The 17,324-nt window shown below is 48.7% G+C and overlaps 1 protein-coding gene across 1 annotated transcript in view; it reads right to left on the minus strand.

Annotated features, from left to right (window-relative positions):
• The window catches only part of LOC143301785 (latrophilin-like protein LAT-2), a 17,957-nt gene extending 8,101 nt beyond the window's left edge, over positions 1-9,856 (minus strand). The window contains exons 1-2 of the mRNA XM_076616175.1: positions 9,185-9,856; positions 5,146-5,346 (exon numbers count right to left, since the gene is read on the minus strand). Of these exons, the coding sequence (XP_076472290.1) occupies positions 5,146-5,346; positions 9,185-9,856 (873 nt within the window). The remainder of the gene's footprint in view (positions 1-5,145; positions 5,347-9,184) is intronic.
• Positions 9,857-17,324: the final 7,468 nt, after the last annotated feature.

The following is a 17,324-nucleotide window of genomic DNA, read 5'->3' on the forward strand; positions in this document are numbered from 1 at the left end:
ATTTGAATCAAAGTCCACTTGGTATCTACCTTTGATTGAATACGGTGTTTTTTGTTGTTTTGTTGTTGTTGTTGTTGTTGTTGTTTTCTTTATTATTACAAGCATTCTTTTTAAACTGTTACAGGGATGTTTAAATCCATCGTTAAAAATTTGAGTCATTCCAATCCTTCGGAGCCCTTTCTTTCCCACTACCCTGTAACTTCTGTCAACCTACAACCTCTTCGTCTAAGTGGTGGTGTGTGTCCATCGAGATCGATGATGACCATCGTTTGTCATCCAGCTGGGGTATTGGGGGGGGGGGGGGGGGGGAGGGGGGGGGGATGCTCATGAGTCTATCTGTGAATGCGCAGATGGCTGAATAGTCCAATCTGCGCACGAAATATTCGCTGACAATTGGGGCAGACAAAGACAAGCATATCATTGTCAGGGAGCTTGTTTGCCCGTGACTTTCTGGCCTGCCTCTTCTGAACAGCTGCAGCAGTCCTGTTGGCCTCACACAACTTGGCGCCTTTGTGCACAGCAGCGCGCCATCTGTCACGGTCCATTGCAGATTCCTCCCAGGAGTCAGGGTTGATGTCAAACGCTTTCAGAGAGACTTTCAGAGTATCTCTGAAGCGCTTCTTCTGGCCTCCGTGTGATCTCTTCCCTTGTTGCAGCTCGCCATAGAAGAGCCTTTTGGGCAGCCGATGGTCTGGCATGCGCGCCACGTGTCCAGCCCAGGGAAGCTGGGACTGCATCAGGAAGGTGAAGATGCTGGGAAGGGAGGCTTATGCGAGCACCTCTGTGTCTGGGGTCCTGTCTTGCCACTTGTTGTTCAGTAGCTTCCTGAAGCATGTTGTGTGGAAGTGGTTCAGCTTCTTGGCGTGTCGTTGGTACACTGTCCAAGTTCCGCAGGCGTACAGTAGTGTGGGGAGAACTACTGCTCTGTAGACCTTTAGCTTGGTCTCGAGACCAATGCCTCTTCTGATCCAGACATTTGCATAGAGTCTGCCAAAAGTTGCGCTTGCTCTTGCAATCCTGACGTTCACTTCATCGTCGATGGTCGCATTTCGTGACAGTGTGCTGCCAAGGTATGTGAACCACTCCACCGCACTGAGTCTCTGACCGTGGACTGTGATGTTGGGCTCAACGTAGGGTTTCCCTGGGGCTGGCTGATGGAGAATTTCAGTTTTCTTCGTGCTGATGGTAAGGCCAAAGTTCCTGCTGGCTGTGGCAAACTTGTCAACGCTGAGTTGCATGTCAGCTTCAGATCCAGCGTTGAGGGCACAATCATCAGCAAACAAAAAGTCTCTGATGATGTCTGTCATGACCTTGGTTTTTGCTTGCCATCTGTTCGGTACTTTAGGCTGATTCCAACATCGCAATCTCTGAAGGCATCAGTAAGCATTGCAGAGAACATGAGGCTGAACAGTGTTGGAGCCAGGACACAGCCTTGCTTGACACCATTTGTGACTGGAAAAGGAGCAGATGTTTCGCCATTGTCCTGGACTCGAGCCTGCATGCCTTCATGGAATTGGCTGACCAAGGAAATAAATTTCCGAGGGCATCCGTACTTGGCCATGATCTTCCACAGACCCTCTCTACTCACGGTGTCGAAGGCCTTGGTGAGGTCGACATAGGTGGAGAACAGATCAGCGTTTTGCTCCTGACATTTCTCTTGCAGCTGCCTTGCAGCAAACACCATGTCGATGGTTCCACGCTCTTTCCGGAATCCACACTGGCTCTCAGGCAAATGACCTTGGTCAAGGTGTGCTGTGAGGCGGTTTAGTAGGATCCTGGCAAGTATCTTGCCTGCGATGGAGAGCAAGGAAATGCCCCGATGGTTGTCACAGGCTTGCCGGTTCCCCTTTCGCTTGTACAGGTGAATGATAGAGGCATCTTTGAAATCCTGGGGGAGCGTCTCTTCTTTCCACATGAGTACAACTGATGGAGCCTTCTCAGTCAGAACAGTGCCTCCATCCTTGTAGACCTCTGCTGGTATGGAGTCTGAGCCAGGCGCTTTGCCACTGGATAGCAGACGGATTGCTTTCTGGGTCTCAAGAAGTGTTGGCGGATCGTCCAGTGCTTCGTTGATGGGGACTTGTGGGAGACGGTCTATGGCTTCATCATTTATGGAGGAAGGGCGTTTTAAGACCTTGTCGAAGTGCTCAGCCCAGCGTTCGAGAATTTTCTCCTTCTCGGTGATCAATGTATTCCCATCTGCACTGAGGAGGGGGGAAGATCCTGAGGATGTGGGGCCGTAGACTTCTTTTAAGGCATCATAGAACCTCTTCATATCATGCCTATCAGCATATCCCTGGATCTCATCAGCTTTGTCACTCAGCCACTTATCCTGCATATGACGTAACTTTTGCTGAACAGTCCTGCGGATGGCATTGTACGCATCCTTTTTTGATGCGGACTTTGTGTTGCTCAGGTAGGCTTGATGCAGACGGCGTTTCTCATCCAGAAGCTGCTTGATTTCATCACAGCTTTCATCAAACCAGTCTTTGTGCTTTCTGGTCATGGGTCCCAGGGTCTCTGAAGCTGTACTATAGATCAGTTCGTGCAGGGTCCTCCAGTCAGACCCCACATTCTGGTTGTCCAGAGAGGCGAATTCCAGACGATCTTCCAGCAGCTCCACAAAGGTCTGTTTGATGGTGATGTTTTTCAGCTTAGCGATGTTGAGCCGTTTTGGAGCCTTCTGGCCTTGGGGGCGTCTCTTGGGTTGGATTCGAATATTCAGCTTCGAGACTACAAGGCGATGGTCTGTCCAACATTCGGCACCGCACATGGTCTTTGTCACACGTACATCTTGCCTATCCCTTTTCCTGACGATGACGTAATCGATGAGATGCCAATGCTTTGAGCGAGGGTGCATCCATGACGTCCTGTTACGTGTAGGGAGGCAGAAAACTGTGTTGGTTATCAGCAGTTCGTGCTCTGCACAGGTCTGAAGCAAAAGCAATCCATTTGGGTTGCAGTGGCCCACGCCGTGCTTTCCAATCACTCCATCCCATGAGATGTAGTCAGAGCCAACTCCAGCATTGAAGTCCCCAAGAATGATGAGCTTGTCTGCTTTCGGGATAGCAGCAATGACAGAGTGAAGGTCCTCGTAGAACTTCGCCTTCACTTCATCCGAGTTGGTCATGGTTGGGGCGTAGGCACTGACAATGGTGAGGTGCTTCTGGCCAGATGCCAGCGGGAGTTTCATGGTCATAAACCTATCGTTGACTCCCTTTGGGATTCCGGCTAGCTTGTTGACATGTGCTGTTTTTACTGCAAAACCAATGCCAGCCTCGCGTCGCTCTTCGCTTCCTCGTCCACTCCAGAAGAAGGTGTAACCAGATCCCCGTTCATAGAGCTCGCCTTTGCGATGTCGATGTTGTATCTGGCGAGTTCGGATGCAACAAGTGCCGTTCCCCTTTGGGGTCTGTCCGCGTTATCTCTGTCCAGGAGAGTCCTTATGTTCCAAGCACCAATGGTGAGAGGAACGATCCTTGTTTTTTTCTTTTCTTTCTCTTTGTTTCGACCGCTGATGTAGGGTCCCCGCCAGCCGCGGTATGCTGGCCAGGGTGATATGGAGCAGGCAATTTTTAGGGCACCTTTTCTAGCCCCTTCCTCATGCCAGGGAGGTGAGCAGTGCACTCCTAAAGAGGGCTGCTCAGACGCTCAAACGGCTGCCGAGCTCCATCACTGCTCCTGTCGATGAAGAACGACCCTATGGCCTGAGCCGCCTGCGTGCAGGTCCGCGGCTGCGACTGCCAGTGTACCCACACCTGTCGTTTCGTCGCTCGCCTGTCGCCACAGGACTTGGGGGTGATGAAGGGATGAATGATGAAAGGTCATTAAGGATGACTGATGACTTGCGCGATGAGTTTGTTTAAAGTGAAGAGGAGTTGCGCAACGTCGACCTCACTCTCTCGTCCGGGTCCACCGATTTCCAGTGGCATGACTAAGTCGAGACGACTGGAGGATGAGCACGGATGCAGTGGATGACCAAGATATCCTTTCGGTGTCTCATCTTGCTCTCTGCACTCCACAGTGCGTTGAGGTAACCGCCTTCCTCTCCGTTGAACCGATAGGTTTCTTCCGCAGATTCTGCCGGATCCAGACTTCACATGCATGGGTAGACACACCCCGGGGACCAACTGCGTGTGGCATGCACACAGCACGGTGGAGCTAGATGGCCGTCGGTAGCTCTCCTGAACCGACGCCCTTTTATGGATCTCGTTTTTAATTCCATAAACGTGTCCACCCGCCTCACCAGTCCCAGAAGGGAGCGGTGGGAGTGCCGGTTTAGTCGCCGGCAACCCGACCCTGAACAGGTTGTACTGGATTACAGGTTACCAGTAGCAGATCTAATGACCTGACCTGACTCTGTTCGCCTAAGTACCGGAAGCCTCGACCGCAAAACTGAAGCTAAGACTGAAAAACGTCGATTTTGCCTATTTTCCCCATGCCTGTAAATGGAGTGACGTTTAAGAAATAACGATATGTTTTACACAGGAATTAAGTTGAATTTCTCCTCTTTCCTATGCTGTCCTTGCTTTTCTTCTATGTTTTGTCTTTGTTGAGTAAACGAGTAAAAATCATGGATAGTCGGAGGGCTTTTTGCATGCCGTGGTAGACCGCCTCGACATAGATCGCGTCAGCGGATTTGCGGGTCCTTCTTTCTTATGCTTCGTTTGCCTGGATTCTTTTGACATACAAGGCTATTTCTAGCACTGCTGAGTTCGTGTGAGCCTGCGCTTTTCAATGGTTATTGTTTTAGCATAATAAAGTTATTTTTGCGAATGCAGCGCTTGAAAAAAGATTTTCGCTTTTTTTTTACGCGTATATTTCTCAAAACTGGTAATAAGTTACCTACTTAGTCTTACCGTTTACCCCCTCCCAATCTCCCAAGCGCACAAACACACATATACACAACCCACCCCACCTCCCACGCCGCCCACCCCCACCCCCCTTTCTATTTTGGTCCATCTAATATCACTTAACAATGAAAAGACGTTCAACTTTTTTTTAATTTTAAATAATGATAATAATAGTAAAGTAAAAAAAGAAACACACACACGCACACACACACACACACACACACACACACTACACACATACACACCACACACACCACACACACACACACACACACACACACACACGACCAACCTGATGATAGACGGCCGCTGAAACGAAGACCACCACTGCGGGCACACCGTAGCCCAGGCCGTAGTAAATGATGATAAACGAGGAGGTGGTCCGGAACACGATGATCAGCTTCATATAGATCTGCATCCCCTCCACGCCCATCCAGGAAAAAGCGGCCAGGAACAGGAAATGCAGAACCCCCGCAATCACCGCGCACACAGTCTGAAGGCAAACACACACACACACACACACACACACACACACACACACACACACACACACACACACACGTGCGCGCGCGCGCGAGCTGGCACATACGTATGCGCACACATACACGTATGAACGCACGCACGCGCGCGCGCGCAAACACACACACACATACACAAACATACACATACGCGCGCACGCGCGCACACACGTCACTGATCAGTCAACTTGTGGGTTGGTTGTGTGTGTGTGTGTGTGTGTGTGTGTGTGTGTGTGTGTGTGTGTGTGTGTGTGTGTACAGCAGTGTGTGTGTGTGTGTGTGTGTGTGTGTGTGTGTGTGTGTGTGTTATAATGAATCAAATGCGACAGACACAATGTGCTTATCTACTGTTCAGAAACCTGCGGCAATTTTATTCAGAATTAAAGATTATCAATATATATATATGTGTGGTTTCATGAGAACTGCACTGAGATCAAGCAGCCGCTGGAGGACAAACGCTAAGCCTTCAGAGCCCGCGTTGAAGATCCCAAGTCACAGTCAAAGAAAGACATACTGAAGAGCACACGCAGCACCATCCAGCTGAAGCTGCGGCAGATGCAGGATTCCAGATTGAGCAACAAAGCTGATGAGATCCAGGGCTTTGCAGACAGGAACGACATGAAGAACTTCTATAACGGCCTGAAAGAAGTCTACGGTCCCACCACCTCCGGATCTGCTCCACTCCTCAGTGCTGATGGTTCTACCCTAATCACTGACAAGGACGGGATCCTTGAGAGATAGGCATAACACTTTGACAGCGTACTGAACCGCCCTTCCACCATCAATGATGAAGCCATCGACCGACTCCCCCAGGTCAGTGAGTCGTTGGATGCCATTCCAACTTTAGAGGAGACCCAGAAAGCTGTCCGTCTGCTATCCAATGGCAAAGCCCCTGGCTCAGACTCCATCCCAGCTGAGGTCTACAAAGAAGGTGGTATGGTGCTGACTGAGAAGCTTCATCAGCTGTTCCAGCTCATCTGGCAGCATGAGGCAGTTCCACAGGACTTCAAAGACGCTTCCATCATACATCTGTACAAGCGCAAAGGAAATCGTCAGGCCTGTGACAACCATCGTGGAATATCCCTGCTGTCCATCGCAGGCAAGACTCTGGCCAGAGTGCTGCTCAACCGTCTCATAGCGCACCTCTAGCAAGGTACTCCTACCAGAGAGCCAGTGGGGCTTCCGGAAAGAACGCGGGACTATCGACATGGTGTTTGCTACCAGGCAGCTCCAGGAGAAGTGTCAGGAACAGAACGCCGACCTTTACTCCACCTATGTCGATCTGACCAATGCCTTCGATACTGTTAGCAGGGATGGCCTTTGGAGAATCATGGCGAAGTACGGATGTCCCAGAAAGTTCATCACCATCATACGGCAACTACACGATGGGATGCTGGCCCGAGTCCAAGACAACGGAGAGACTTCAGAACCATTCCCTGTCTCCAACGGAGTCAAGCAAGGGTGTGTTCTTGTCCCCACTCTGTTCAGTCTAATGTTTTCAGCCATGCTGACAGATGCCTTCAGAGACGCTGACGTAGGCATTGACATCAGGTACCGCACAGATGGCTCACTCTTCAACCTCAGGAGGCTTCAAGCAAAAATCAAGGTGAGGTCAGACACCATCAACGACTTCGTGTTTGCTGATGACTGCGCTCTCAACGCTGCCTCCGAAGCTGACATGCAACACAGCGTCGACAAGTTCTCTGCTGCCTTTGACAATTTTGGCCTCACAATCAGCACAAAGAAGACTGAGGTGATGCACCAGCCAGCTCCAGGAAAGCCTTACGCTGAACCAAACACCTTCATCAACGGGCAACGACTGAACGCGGTGGACAAGTTCACATACCAGGGCAGTACACTCTCTCGCACAGTTGTCATCGACGACGAGGTGAATGCCAGACTCGCCAAAGCCAGCGCTGCCTTCGGCAGACTCCATAAGAACGTTTGGAACAGGAGAGGTATCACCCTGGAGACGAAGCTCAAAGTATACAAGGCTGTAGTTCTCACCACACTGCTCTATGGATGTTAATCATGGACGGTCTATAAACGCCACGCCAAAAAGCTGAACCACTTCCACACCACCAGCCTTAGAAAACTTCTCGGCATAAAGTGGCAAGAGAAGATCCCTGACACAGAGGTGCTCACTCGTGCAAACATGGCCAGCATCTACACCATCTTGATGCAGGCCCAGCTGGGCTGGGCAGGTCATGTAGTTCGCATGCCAGACCGCCGGCTCCCCAAGAAACTGCTGTACGGCGAACTCCAACATGGCAAGCGCTCCCATGGAGGCCAAAAGAAGCGCTTCAAAGACACTGAAAGCTTCTCTGAAGGCCTTCAACATCAGCCACGACACGTGGGAGCTAAATGCAATGGACAGACCAAAGTGGCATTCAGCTGTCCACAAAGGCGCCAAATCATGTGAGGCCAAGAGAATCGCTGCAGCAGATCAACGCAGACAGGCCTTGAAAAGCAGTGCCAGGAAGTCCCCGACAGCCGCCACCATCCCCTGTCCACACTGCGTCAGAACCTTCCGGGCGCGGATTGGCCTGACCAGTCATCTGCGCACCCACAGAGCCCAACCCACCCACCCCCAGGATGACTAGATGGTCCTCGTCGATCCCGACGGACGAACCACATATATATATCCAATAGAATTATATCATAGTTTGGAACAGAGATAAAAATTATATCTAAAAAAAAACGATAGAGAGAGAGAGAAGGGGAGGTAGAGAGGGTACACACACACAGGACTGAGAGAGGAAAGGAGGGAGGAAGAGAGAGCCCCCACCCTCACTTAGGTTTTTTTTTGTGTGTGTGTTTATAATTTCTCTCTCTCTCTCTCTCTCTCTCTCTCTCTCTCTCGCCCCTGTGGTGTGTATGTGTGTGTGGCGGGGGAGGGGGGGGGAAGGGGGGCGGTGAGTGTGGGTGAGTGTGTGTGTGTGTGTGTGTGTGTGTGTGTGTGTGTGTGTGTGTGTGTGTGTGAGTGGGTGTGTGTGTATGCAGGCTCGGTGTTAGGACAATCTGAGTGAAATGTACTAATTATTTCGATTACACACACACACGCGTAGGTATACACACACACACACACACACACACACACACACGCGCGCGCACGCACGCATGCACGCACGCACACACACACACACACACACACACACACACACACACACACACACACACACACACATCAAAACAGAGCAAAAACGGAGAAAAAAAAAAAGAAAAAGAAAAAAAAAGAATTTCGACGACCCATCAAATCGGTAGTGGTCAAGTAATATCCGCTGCCCAGTTCTGTGAATGAGGACATTCTGGTCATTCGATACACCGAGCTGCCGAGTGCACCACAGACTTCGTATACGTAAAAGAACCCGCGGAAACAAAGGGCTTTCCGTAGCGGAATTCTGTAGTTAAATCTAGTGTGATAGTAAACAGAAATAACCCGAAGACAGAAAAAATGGGGACATGGGGAATGAATGGCGTTGTGCTGTGGCGACTCGCTCTCTCCCGGCGGAGAGTGGCCCAAATTTGACGCCAGAAAATGTGTTGTGACAAAAAGCAATACAACACAATACAGTACAATGTAATACAATACAATATGATATACTGAGATACAACCCAAAGCAAAGCAGTACAATTTATCGTAATGCAAATCTACAACAAAACGCAATGCAGCGCAACTCAACGCAATATGACATCACCCAGTGCAGTTACATTACAACACAACGCAGCACACTTTGATGCAACGCAACGCAACGCAACGCAACCCAACCCAACCCCTCACCCCACCCACAAGAGGTGTGCATCACGACTGACCTTGTTGCCTGTCTGCTCCGCCCCTGCCATGAAGATGAGCTGCGCCAGACCCAGACAGGCGCAGAGGTGGATGTGGATGGAATTGCGGGTGCATTTCAGGTTGCCGAAGGTGACGAAAGTGATGAAGGCGAGGAGCAGGAAGACAATGGACAGCGTCAGGCAGCAGTAGGTCAAAACGCTCGTCACGTCGTCCTCCGTGGACGGCCTGTCCACGCTCATCAGAACAGCGAAGCTCGTCAGGTGGTTGCACGTGCAGCTCACGTACGCAGACTCCACCCGGATGGAGGTGCAGCCCTTGGTGTTGATGGTCTGGGCATTCGAATGCAGACTGCTGCACACAGGCCTCACGGTGTCCGTGCGACCCAGCTTGTAGGTCATTGTGATGTCTTCGCTCAACTTGATATGCGACTGTGTGGATTGAACGGAGACCAATATCACGTCCGTGTTGATGAAACTGTCCTCTCCCACATCCTCATTCGAGTCCCGACTCGCTTCCACCTTAAGTCGGAAAATTTGAGATAAACCTTTCCATTTAATCCTGTCGAAGATGGCCACAAAGACGCCAATGGTGTCACTGCCTTTGGCCACATCCCGGAGACTTTTTCGCGGAATGTCGAGTCTGTTCCCTTTGGAAGTCAGAGAATCGTTGTGTGTCCGGACGGCGAGATCCATATTGAGGGAGAACGTTACCAGACCATCGTTTTCTACTTTCTGCGTTTGCCCCCTGCCCACTGCACTGGCTAAGCTGGGTCCCACTCGTTCAAATATGTTTATCATTTTGTGCATCGCCTCTTCCTCTCTGTCGGCGGGCAGAGGATTGGTCTGCACATCTCCAGCTAATGTCATAATTTCATTCAGCGCCTTATCAGCCAGCTGTTTCTTTTTGAGGGGGTTTGTCTCCTTCTGTATCTTATATGCCACAGCGTCGGCATTATCATGATAATTGCTTAGAGCATTCGATATTTTATTTGAGCGTTCCTCAGTGTTATCTTTGGAAAGATCCTCAGTTGTTTCCGTGATGTCACTGGAAGGCTGAATTGTTGATGTTGTCAGTTGGGTTTTGATACAGCCTGTTGTGCCTATAGTGCACAAGTAATCTTTTGAGATCAACGACTTCGAACAACATTCCAACCCAACGCCAGTGCGAACAGGTTCACAATAAGATTCATTCTCAGCCCTTTTAAAGCGTTCAAGTCGGAGATTGTGGAGCTGGTCTGCATGCTTAACTCTGTAAAGCGCGGCTTTCGCTACCACTGTCAGAAGCAACAGAAGCCTCCCGCACTGACCTCCCAGAAGCTGGCTCATTCTTCAGCATGTGTGGATGGTTCTGGAAACAAAATATGCCCCACTATTGACACGTTGTAACGAAATGCGCGAGAAAAAGAAGGGGGGCTGGGAGGGGGGGCGGGGAAGTCGGACAGCAAAAGTTTGCTGAATATCAAATTCCAGCACTGCAACTGTGACATTTTTCCTTCTCGATTTGGCGACGAAAAACAATGAAGTCTGTCCAAAAGTACATCGTTTTGTTGCTGTGATTTTCACACAACCGTGCTTGTGAATGAGCCTCCAGAGGGTAAAAGTACGGGTCGTTTTCAGTCTTCTTGTTTCACATCTCTAACTTCTGTTGTCACAATTCGGGCGTCATGGGTCACAATTTGCGTGACGACATTTGTACTGTCTATGACGTTATAACCAACATGTCAAAACTCTCTCTCTCCCGCTGTGTGTGTGTGTGTGTGTGTTTGTACAAGGGTTATATATATCTGTGACGCGGCACGCGAAAATCCGGCTTAAGTGGCAATTCATCATTTTTTATTTATCATTTTTTTACTTTTGTATACTTCTAAAAGTTTAAAAATCATAGATTAAGATAGAAAAACAGAATGGATCTATCATAGTTTTTTTTTCTATGATTTTCTCTATGTTCGTGTGCCCCAGGAGCAGAAATGGAGAAATTGAAAAAACCACATGTTTGTGTGCCTGTGACTAAAAAAAAAAAAAAAAAAAACAACAACACACACACAAAAAAAACAAGAATTATCCTGAATATTTATTTGGTGTCAAAAGATTCAGAACTGAATAAACTTTTAATTTCCATATGAAAAAGGCACAGGAAAATTCTTATTTTCTTTCTGTGCTACTCAAGCGAAGACAAGTATTGCAAGTGGAGGAGTGAAGTCATGCAATACAGATTATTCAGCCACATGGAAAAACCCACATTAGATTTCGATATGACAATGGCACAGGAAAAATTCTTATCTCCTCTTAGTACTCAAACAAAGACAAGAATGGCAAGTGGAGGAGTGACGTCATGCAATACAGATTATACAGCCACAAGAGAGCCGACGGCGACAATGAATGTTCAAATATTTCACGCCTATACCTTAGCTGATGCATGAATCTTTGGAACTTCGGCTTAGATCCAGATCAAACTAACGTTTGCGAACTGCAGTCATGCGTATTGCCACACAATTAGCTGATGTACAATCAGCCTGGAACATAGACTTTATTATCAATCTCTATGGCCTGGAAGCGCAAATCCACTGACTGTTACAACTGAAGTGACGATCATGTCCTTTGTATGCAGCATTACCAACAGCTCCAGTGTCTTGACAAGGATGGAGATCGTGTGTGAAAGTGGTTGAGGAAGTGAGAGAAAGCACTGCACTACGCCATGTTGACACCCATAACCAGAATAAAACACTTCACTACGCCATGTTGACACTGAGGACCAGAAGAAAGCACTTCACTACGCCATGTTGACACCCACGACCAGAAGAAAGCACTTCACTACGCCATGTTGACACCCACGACCAGAAGAAAGCACTTCACTACGCCATGTTGACACCCACGACCAGAAGAAAGCACTTCACTACGCCATGTTGACACTGAGGGCCAGAAGAAAGCACTTCACTACGCCATGTTGACACCCACGACCAGAAGAAAGCACTTCACTACGCCTTGTTGACACTGAGGGCCAGAAAAAAGCACTTCACTACGCCATGTTGACACTGAGGGCCAGAAAAAAGCACTTCACTACGCCATGTTGACACTGAGGGCCAGAAATAGCACTTCACTACGCCATGTTGACACCCACGACCAGAAGAAAGCACTTCACTACGCCTTGTTGACACCCAGGACCAAAGTACACGGTGTCACCCTTGGCCTGCTCCTCCCCGTTTTGTTCTGGGGCAGTTTGCTAAAAAGGCGTTCAGACATGAGAGCAGAACCCTGGACCTGGTGCCACGTGCATTGCTTGGTTCTAACTTTTTGACAGTAAACACGTGACTAAATGCCTACGTTGAGCGAACTACGCCATTGGTCAGCTCCATACTGCATACAGTTAGTAGCGGGTCACGACAATACTAGGCTCTTCCGTCCGAGCAATGCAACTGGCTCCTGGACCCAAGACGGTACTCTGAAAGGAGAACGATGACTTGGAAAAGGCAGCTTCTGATCTGTTGTCTAGGATTGTACAGTTAGAACAAGAAAAGGGGATGATCTAGAAGGCATATCAGAGCGACCAAACAGTCTTTTGTTTTTTTTAGTTTGTTTGTTGTTTTGTTTTTTGTTGTTGTTTTCTTTGTATGGAATAGCAGGAGATCAAAATGAGACAAGTGACCAGTGTAACGGAAAGGCGCAGTATCTTCTACCTGATCAATCAATTAGAAATGAGTCAGCACATCGAACCGGACCGGGTCCTCCCGTTTGAACAGCAAGCCAGATTCCCCAATTGTTGCTAGGTGCTGCTTCTACAAAGACAAGGTTCAGATCCTCAACGCCAGAAGACAACTGTAGGGATCTAATGTCTTTGTGGGGGGAAGATTCCCCCTACCGAGTGTGGGGGACGGTAGACACAAGCTCTCTCCTGATCTGAAGAAAGCCAGAAATGAGGGGGGGGGGGGGGAGAGAGAGAATAGAGAATATATCTTTATTACCAAGTGTACCCGGGTCACAAGGAATATTGGGGGCCAGGGGGGAAGGGGGGACGGGCGATAGTACATAACGAGGTACGAACATAAATCGAAAATCATACACAAACACAGATACAGCAGAAATTGGGATACATACAAGTGCATATCAATATAAAAACTTGTGCACACACACACACACACACACACACATACACACACGCGCGCGCGCGCGCATGCATGCATGTATGCACGCACGCGCACACAACACACACACACACACACACACACACACTTTTGAACAGAAGCCGCATATTACATGTGGATGGGGCTGATGACTAGATCTTCAGGTAGATGGTTGTTGATTGCACAATTCTATTTATCATACTGGATTTGTTCGGGAGACAGGGCATTGACTGCTTTGGGGAAAAAGTTATTGGCGAAGCGATTGGTTTTCGTCCTTATACTTCAGTACAGGAGCATCTGGAAAATCCCAAAAGCTGGATGTGATTCTGTCCTGGCTGATTGATTTTGTGTTTTTTGAGTAGCCACTTGTAATATATGTCTTCTAGAGAAGTTAGATCAGCCCCGGTAATCTTGGTGGCAGATTTTACGATTCTGTTTAGGGAGCCATCTGCATATAGATGTCAAGAAGTAGGTATATACTCCCTGGGTAGTGAGGACACCTTGCAGGAATCTAGACAGGGAGTTGGCGGACATTGTTTTTTCTCCTGTAGAAAAAGAGAACAGAGAAAATACAGAACCGTCTGTGTGGTCACCTTGTCACAAAGGGGGTCAACCCGCTATTGCCGCGGCCCGTTGTTGCCGCAACCCGCTATTGCCGCGGCCCGTTGTTGCCGCGGCCCGTTGTTGCCGCGGCCCGTTGTTGCCGCAACCCGCTATTGCCGCGGCCCGTTGTTGCCGCAACCCGCTATTGCCGCGGCCCGTTGTTGCCGCAACCCGCTATTGCCGCGGCCCGTTGTTGCCGCAACCCGCTATTGCCGCGGCCCGTTGTTGCCGCAACCCGCTATTGCCGCGACACGTTAGTGCACTTTCTTTTGATTTTTTTTTTTTTTGGTAAAATTGTCTTCTTGAGAAAGCGTGGTACGTTACGAACGTTTTATTTCTTTTTTTTATAGTTTTATTTGTCCCCCACCCCCACCCCCTTGTTTTTGTCCCTCCCCCCCTTTTTTTGGCTTTTAATATGTGATGACACCTGAATGTGTGTTGAACATAATGTGACGAATCCAGATTAATTTTCTTGATTTATAAGACAACGATGCAAACAAGATTGTTGTTTTGTTTCACAATTAAAAATATCATTTCATGTCATAATTCCTCTAACTTTCACTTTCATTTGATCTATGCATTTCTCTATACTTTTCTTATGTTTTGTCTTTTGTTTGCTTTTACTCTTCTATTCTTGTTCAGCGAATAAATCCTTCCTGACGAATTATAACTTCCGCTGGGGGTCGTCCTTTCTCCTTGTGTAAGAGATTTTCTCGTCAATAAAAATTAATGTACATAATGAAATTTTTTTTAAAAATTAAAAAAAGACCAACAAAAAGAAAAAAAGGGCTTCGGCAACAACTGGCCGCGGCAACAACGGGCCGCGGCAATAGCGGGTTGTAGCCTCACAAAGTGTGACATGGCATGCACTAAAAACCTGTTATGTAGGTCAGGACAGCGAAGCCGAGCAGTTGGGCTGACAGCGTGAATAAGCACGTGCAAGAGCGTGCACATGTGAACAAAACCGTCTGTTTCGGGATTGTTTTGTTGTTTTTTGTTTGTTTGTTTTTTTTAATGTGCATGGTTTGCTTTCTATGATATTTGTTGATCCTGATTACATTTGGTTTGTGGATTTGCATTTTGTATGTTTATTTGAAACCTTTATGGGAGATTGCCAGTTTGATGTATTTACAGGATATACACCTTTTATTCTTTTTTTTTTCTCTTCTGTGTGTGTGTGTGTGTGTGTGTGTGTGTGTAAATCTGATGTACAATTCACTAAACAGGCAGGGAAGACGACCAGGAGGAGTACTTTGCTTTTTGGAAATGAAATTATTACTTATGTTAAACATGTTGACATGGAGTACATTAATGTATGGAGATTTTAAACTTGATAATTACCCCCCGAAAACGGAGTACGGCGGTGCAAAAACGGGCACACACGTAAAAGCCCACTCGTGTACATAGGCCTACGAGTGAACGTGGGAGGTGCCGCCCACGAACGAAGAAGAAGAAGATTAATAATTATCTGGAATAGATAAAGATGTCCTTTATGTTTGTTCAATACGAACTAGCAGAAGGTTCTTTTTATGTTCGTTTTGATAATGACGATGGAATAAATGCGTTTGAAAACTGGTTGATTTATTGTTAGAGAAAGACGTATACGCTATTGTAGATGCTGATTTCAATAGCTGAGCATCTAACATTTCTGAAGATCATCCTGTAGAATATTATAGCATTTCGGAGGGTGGATATTTAAGTGTTAGAGAACGGTGGTGTTATGATGGTGATGCAATGCCTGTTGTTAACGTCCATACGTGTTTAGGACTTCTGTTTTCTACCCGTTTGAGTAGTGTTTCCGCATGCAAGGAACTAGCAAGTAAAGCGAAAAATGTTTTGATCCGTGTAATGAAGAGGTTAAGTATACTTTGAATAACGATATGTTCCACTCGTTTATTTAGCCGATTGTCAAATTGGGCCTGTGCTCTTCTCTCTCTCTCTCTCTCTCTCTCTCTCTCTCTCTCTCTCTCTCTCTCTCTCTCATTCTGACGAGGAAAAAAATTCTCTCTCTCTCTCTCTCTCTCTCTCTCTCTCTGTGTCACGCTATGGCTGACAGAATGACAGACAGACGGACAAACGATGACAAAAACTCAACGACGAATCTGCCAGCCCCCCGCACAAGTCGGAACAACCAAAATCCACTAGAATTTATAACATTTATTCAAAAACAAACAAAACTAATATTAGGTATTTACTAACACGAAATTCAACAATGAGACAATACTGACACAGCTACCACTCTCACACGCTTACAAGCACACACAAAATATAGTCTGCTGTGCTCAGTCTCTGCCGCCGCAGTCCAGAATACTCCAGCGGTCAGGAATGGATGGGATAAGGGAGATAGTAAGTTGGGGGACAGCACTTAACTGGACACAGCGACCAAGAACTTCCAGCCGACGCTGCTGTCGTCGTCGCCGCAGAACACAGTGCCAGTCCTGCACCATACAGACCTCCCTCCAGCCCACAGCCAGCAGAACACAGTGCCAGTCCTGCACCATGCAGACCTCCCTCCAGCCCACAGCCACAGCCAGCAGAACACAGTGCCAGTCCTGCACCATACAGACCTCCCTCCAGCCCACAGCCACAGCCAGCAGAACACAGTGCCAGTCCTGCACCATGCAGACCTCCCTCCAGCCCACAGCCAGCAGAACACAGTGCCAGTCCTGCACCATGCAGACCTCCCTCCAGCCCACAGCCAGCAGAACACAGTGCCAGTCCTGCACCATGCAGACCTCCCTCCAGCCCACAGCCAGCAGAACACAGTGTCAGTCCTGCACCATGCAGACCTCCCTCCAGCCCACAGCCACAGCCAGCAGAACACAGTGCCAGTCCTGCACCATGCAGACCTCCCTCCAGCCCACAGCCACAGCCAGCAGAACACAGTGCCAGTCCTGCACCATGCAGACCTCCCTCCAGCCCACAGCCACAGCCAGCAGAACACAGTGCCAGTCCTGCACCATGAAGACCCAGCCCACAGCCACAGCCAGCAGAACACAGTGCCAGTCCTGCACCATACAGACCTCCCTCCAGCCCACAGCCAGCAGAACACAGTGCCAGTCCTGCACCATGCAGACCTCCCTCCAGCCCACAGCCAGCAGAACACAGTGCCAGTCCTGCACCATACAGACCTCCCTCCAGCCCACAGCCACAGCCAGCAGAACACAGTGTCAGTCCTGCACCATGCAGACCTCCCTCCAGCCCACAGCCAGCAGAACACAGTGCCAGTCCTGCACCATACAGACCTCCCTCCAGCCCACAGCCACAGCCAGCAGAACACAGTGCCAGTCCTGCACCATACAGACCTCCCTCCAGCCCACAGCCACAGCCAGCAGAACACAGTGCCAGTCCTGCACCATGCAGACCTCCCTCCAGCCCACAGCCACAGCCAGCAGAACACAGTGCCAGTCCTGCACCATACAGACCTCCCTCCAGCCCAC

The sequence above is a fragment of the Babylonia areolata genome, chromosome 28, assembly GCF_041734735.1.
Source record: "Babylonia areolata isolate BAREFJ2019XMU chromosome 28, ASM4173473v1, whole genome shotgun sequence".
Classification (NCBI taxonomy): Eukaryota; Metazoa; Mollusca; class Gastropoda; order Neogastropoda; family Buccinidae; genus Babylonia; species Babylonia areolata.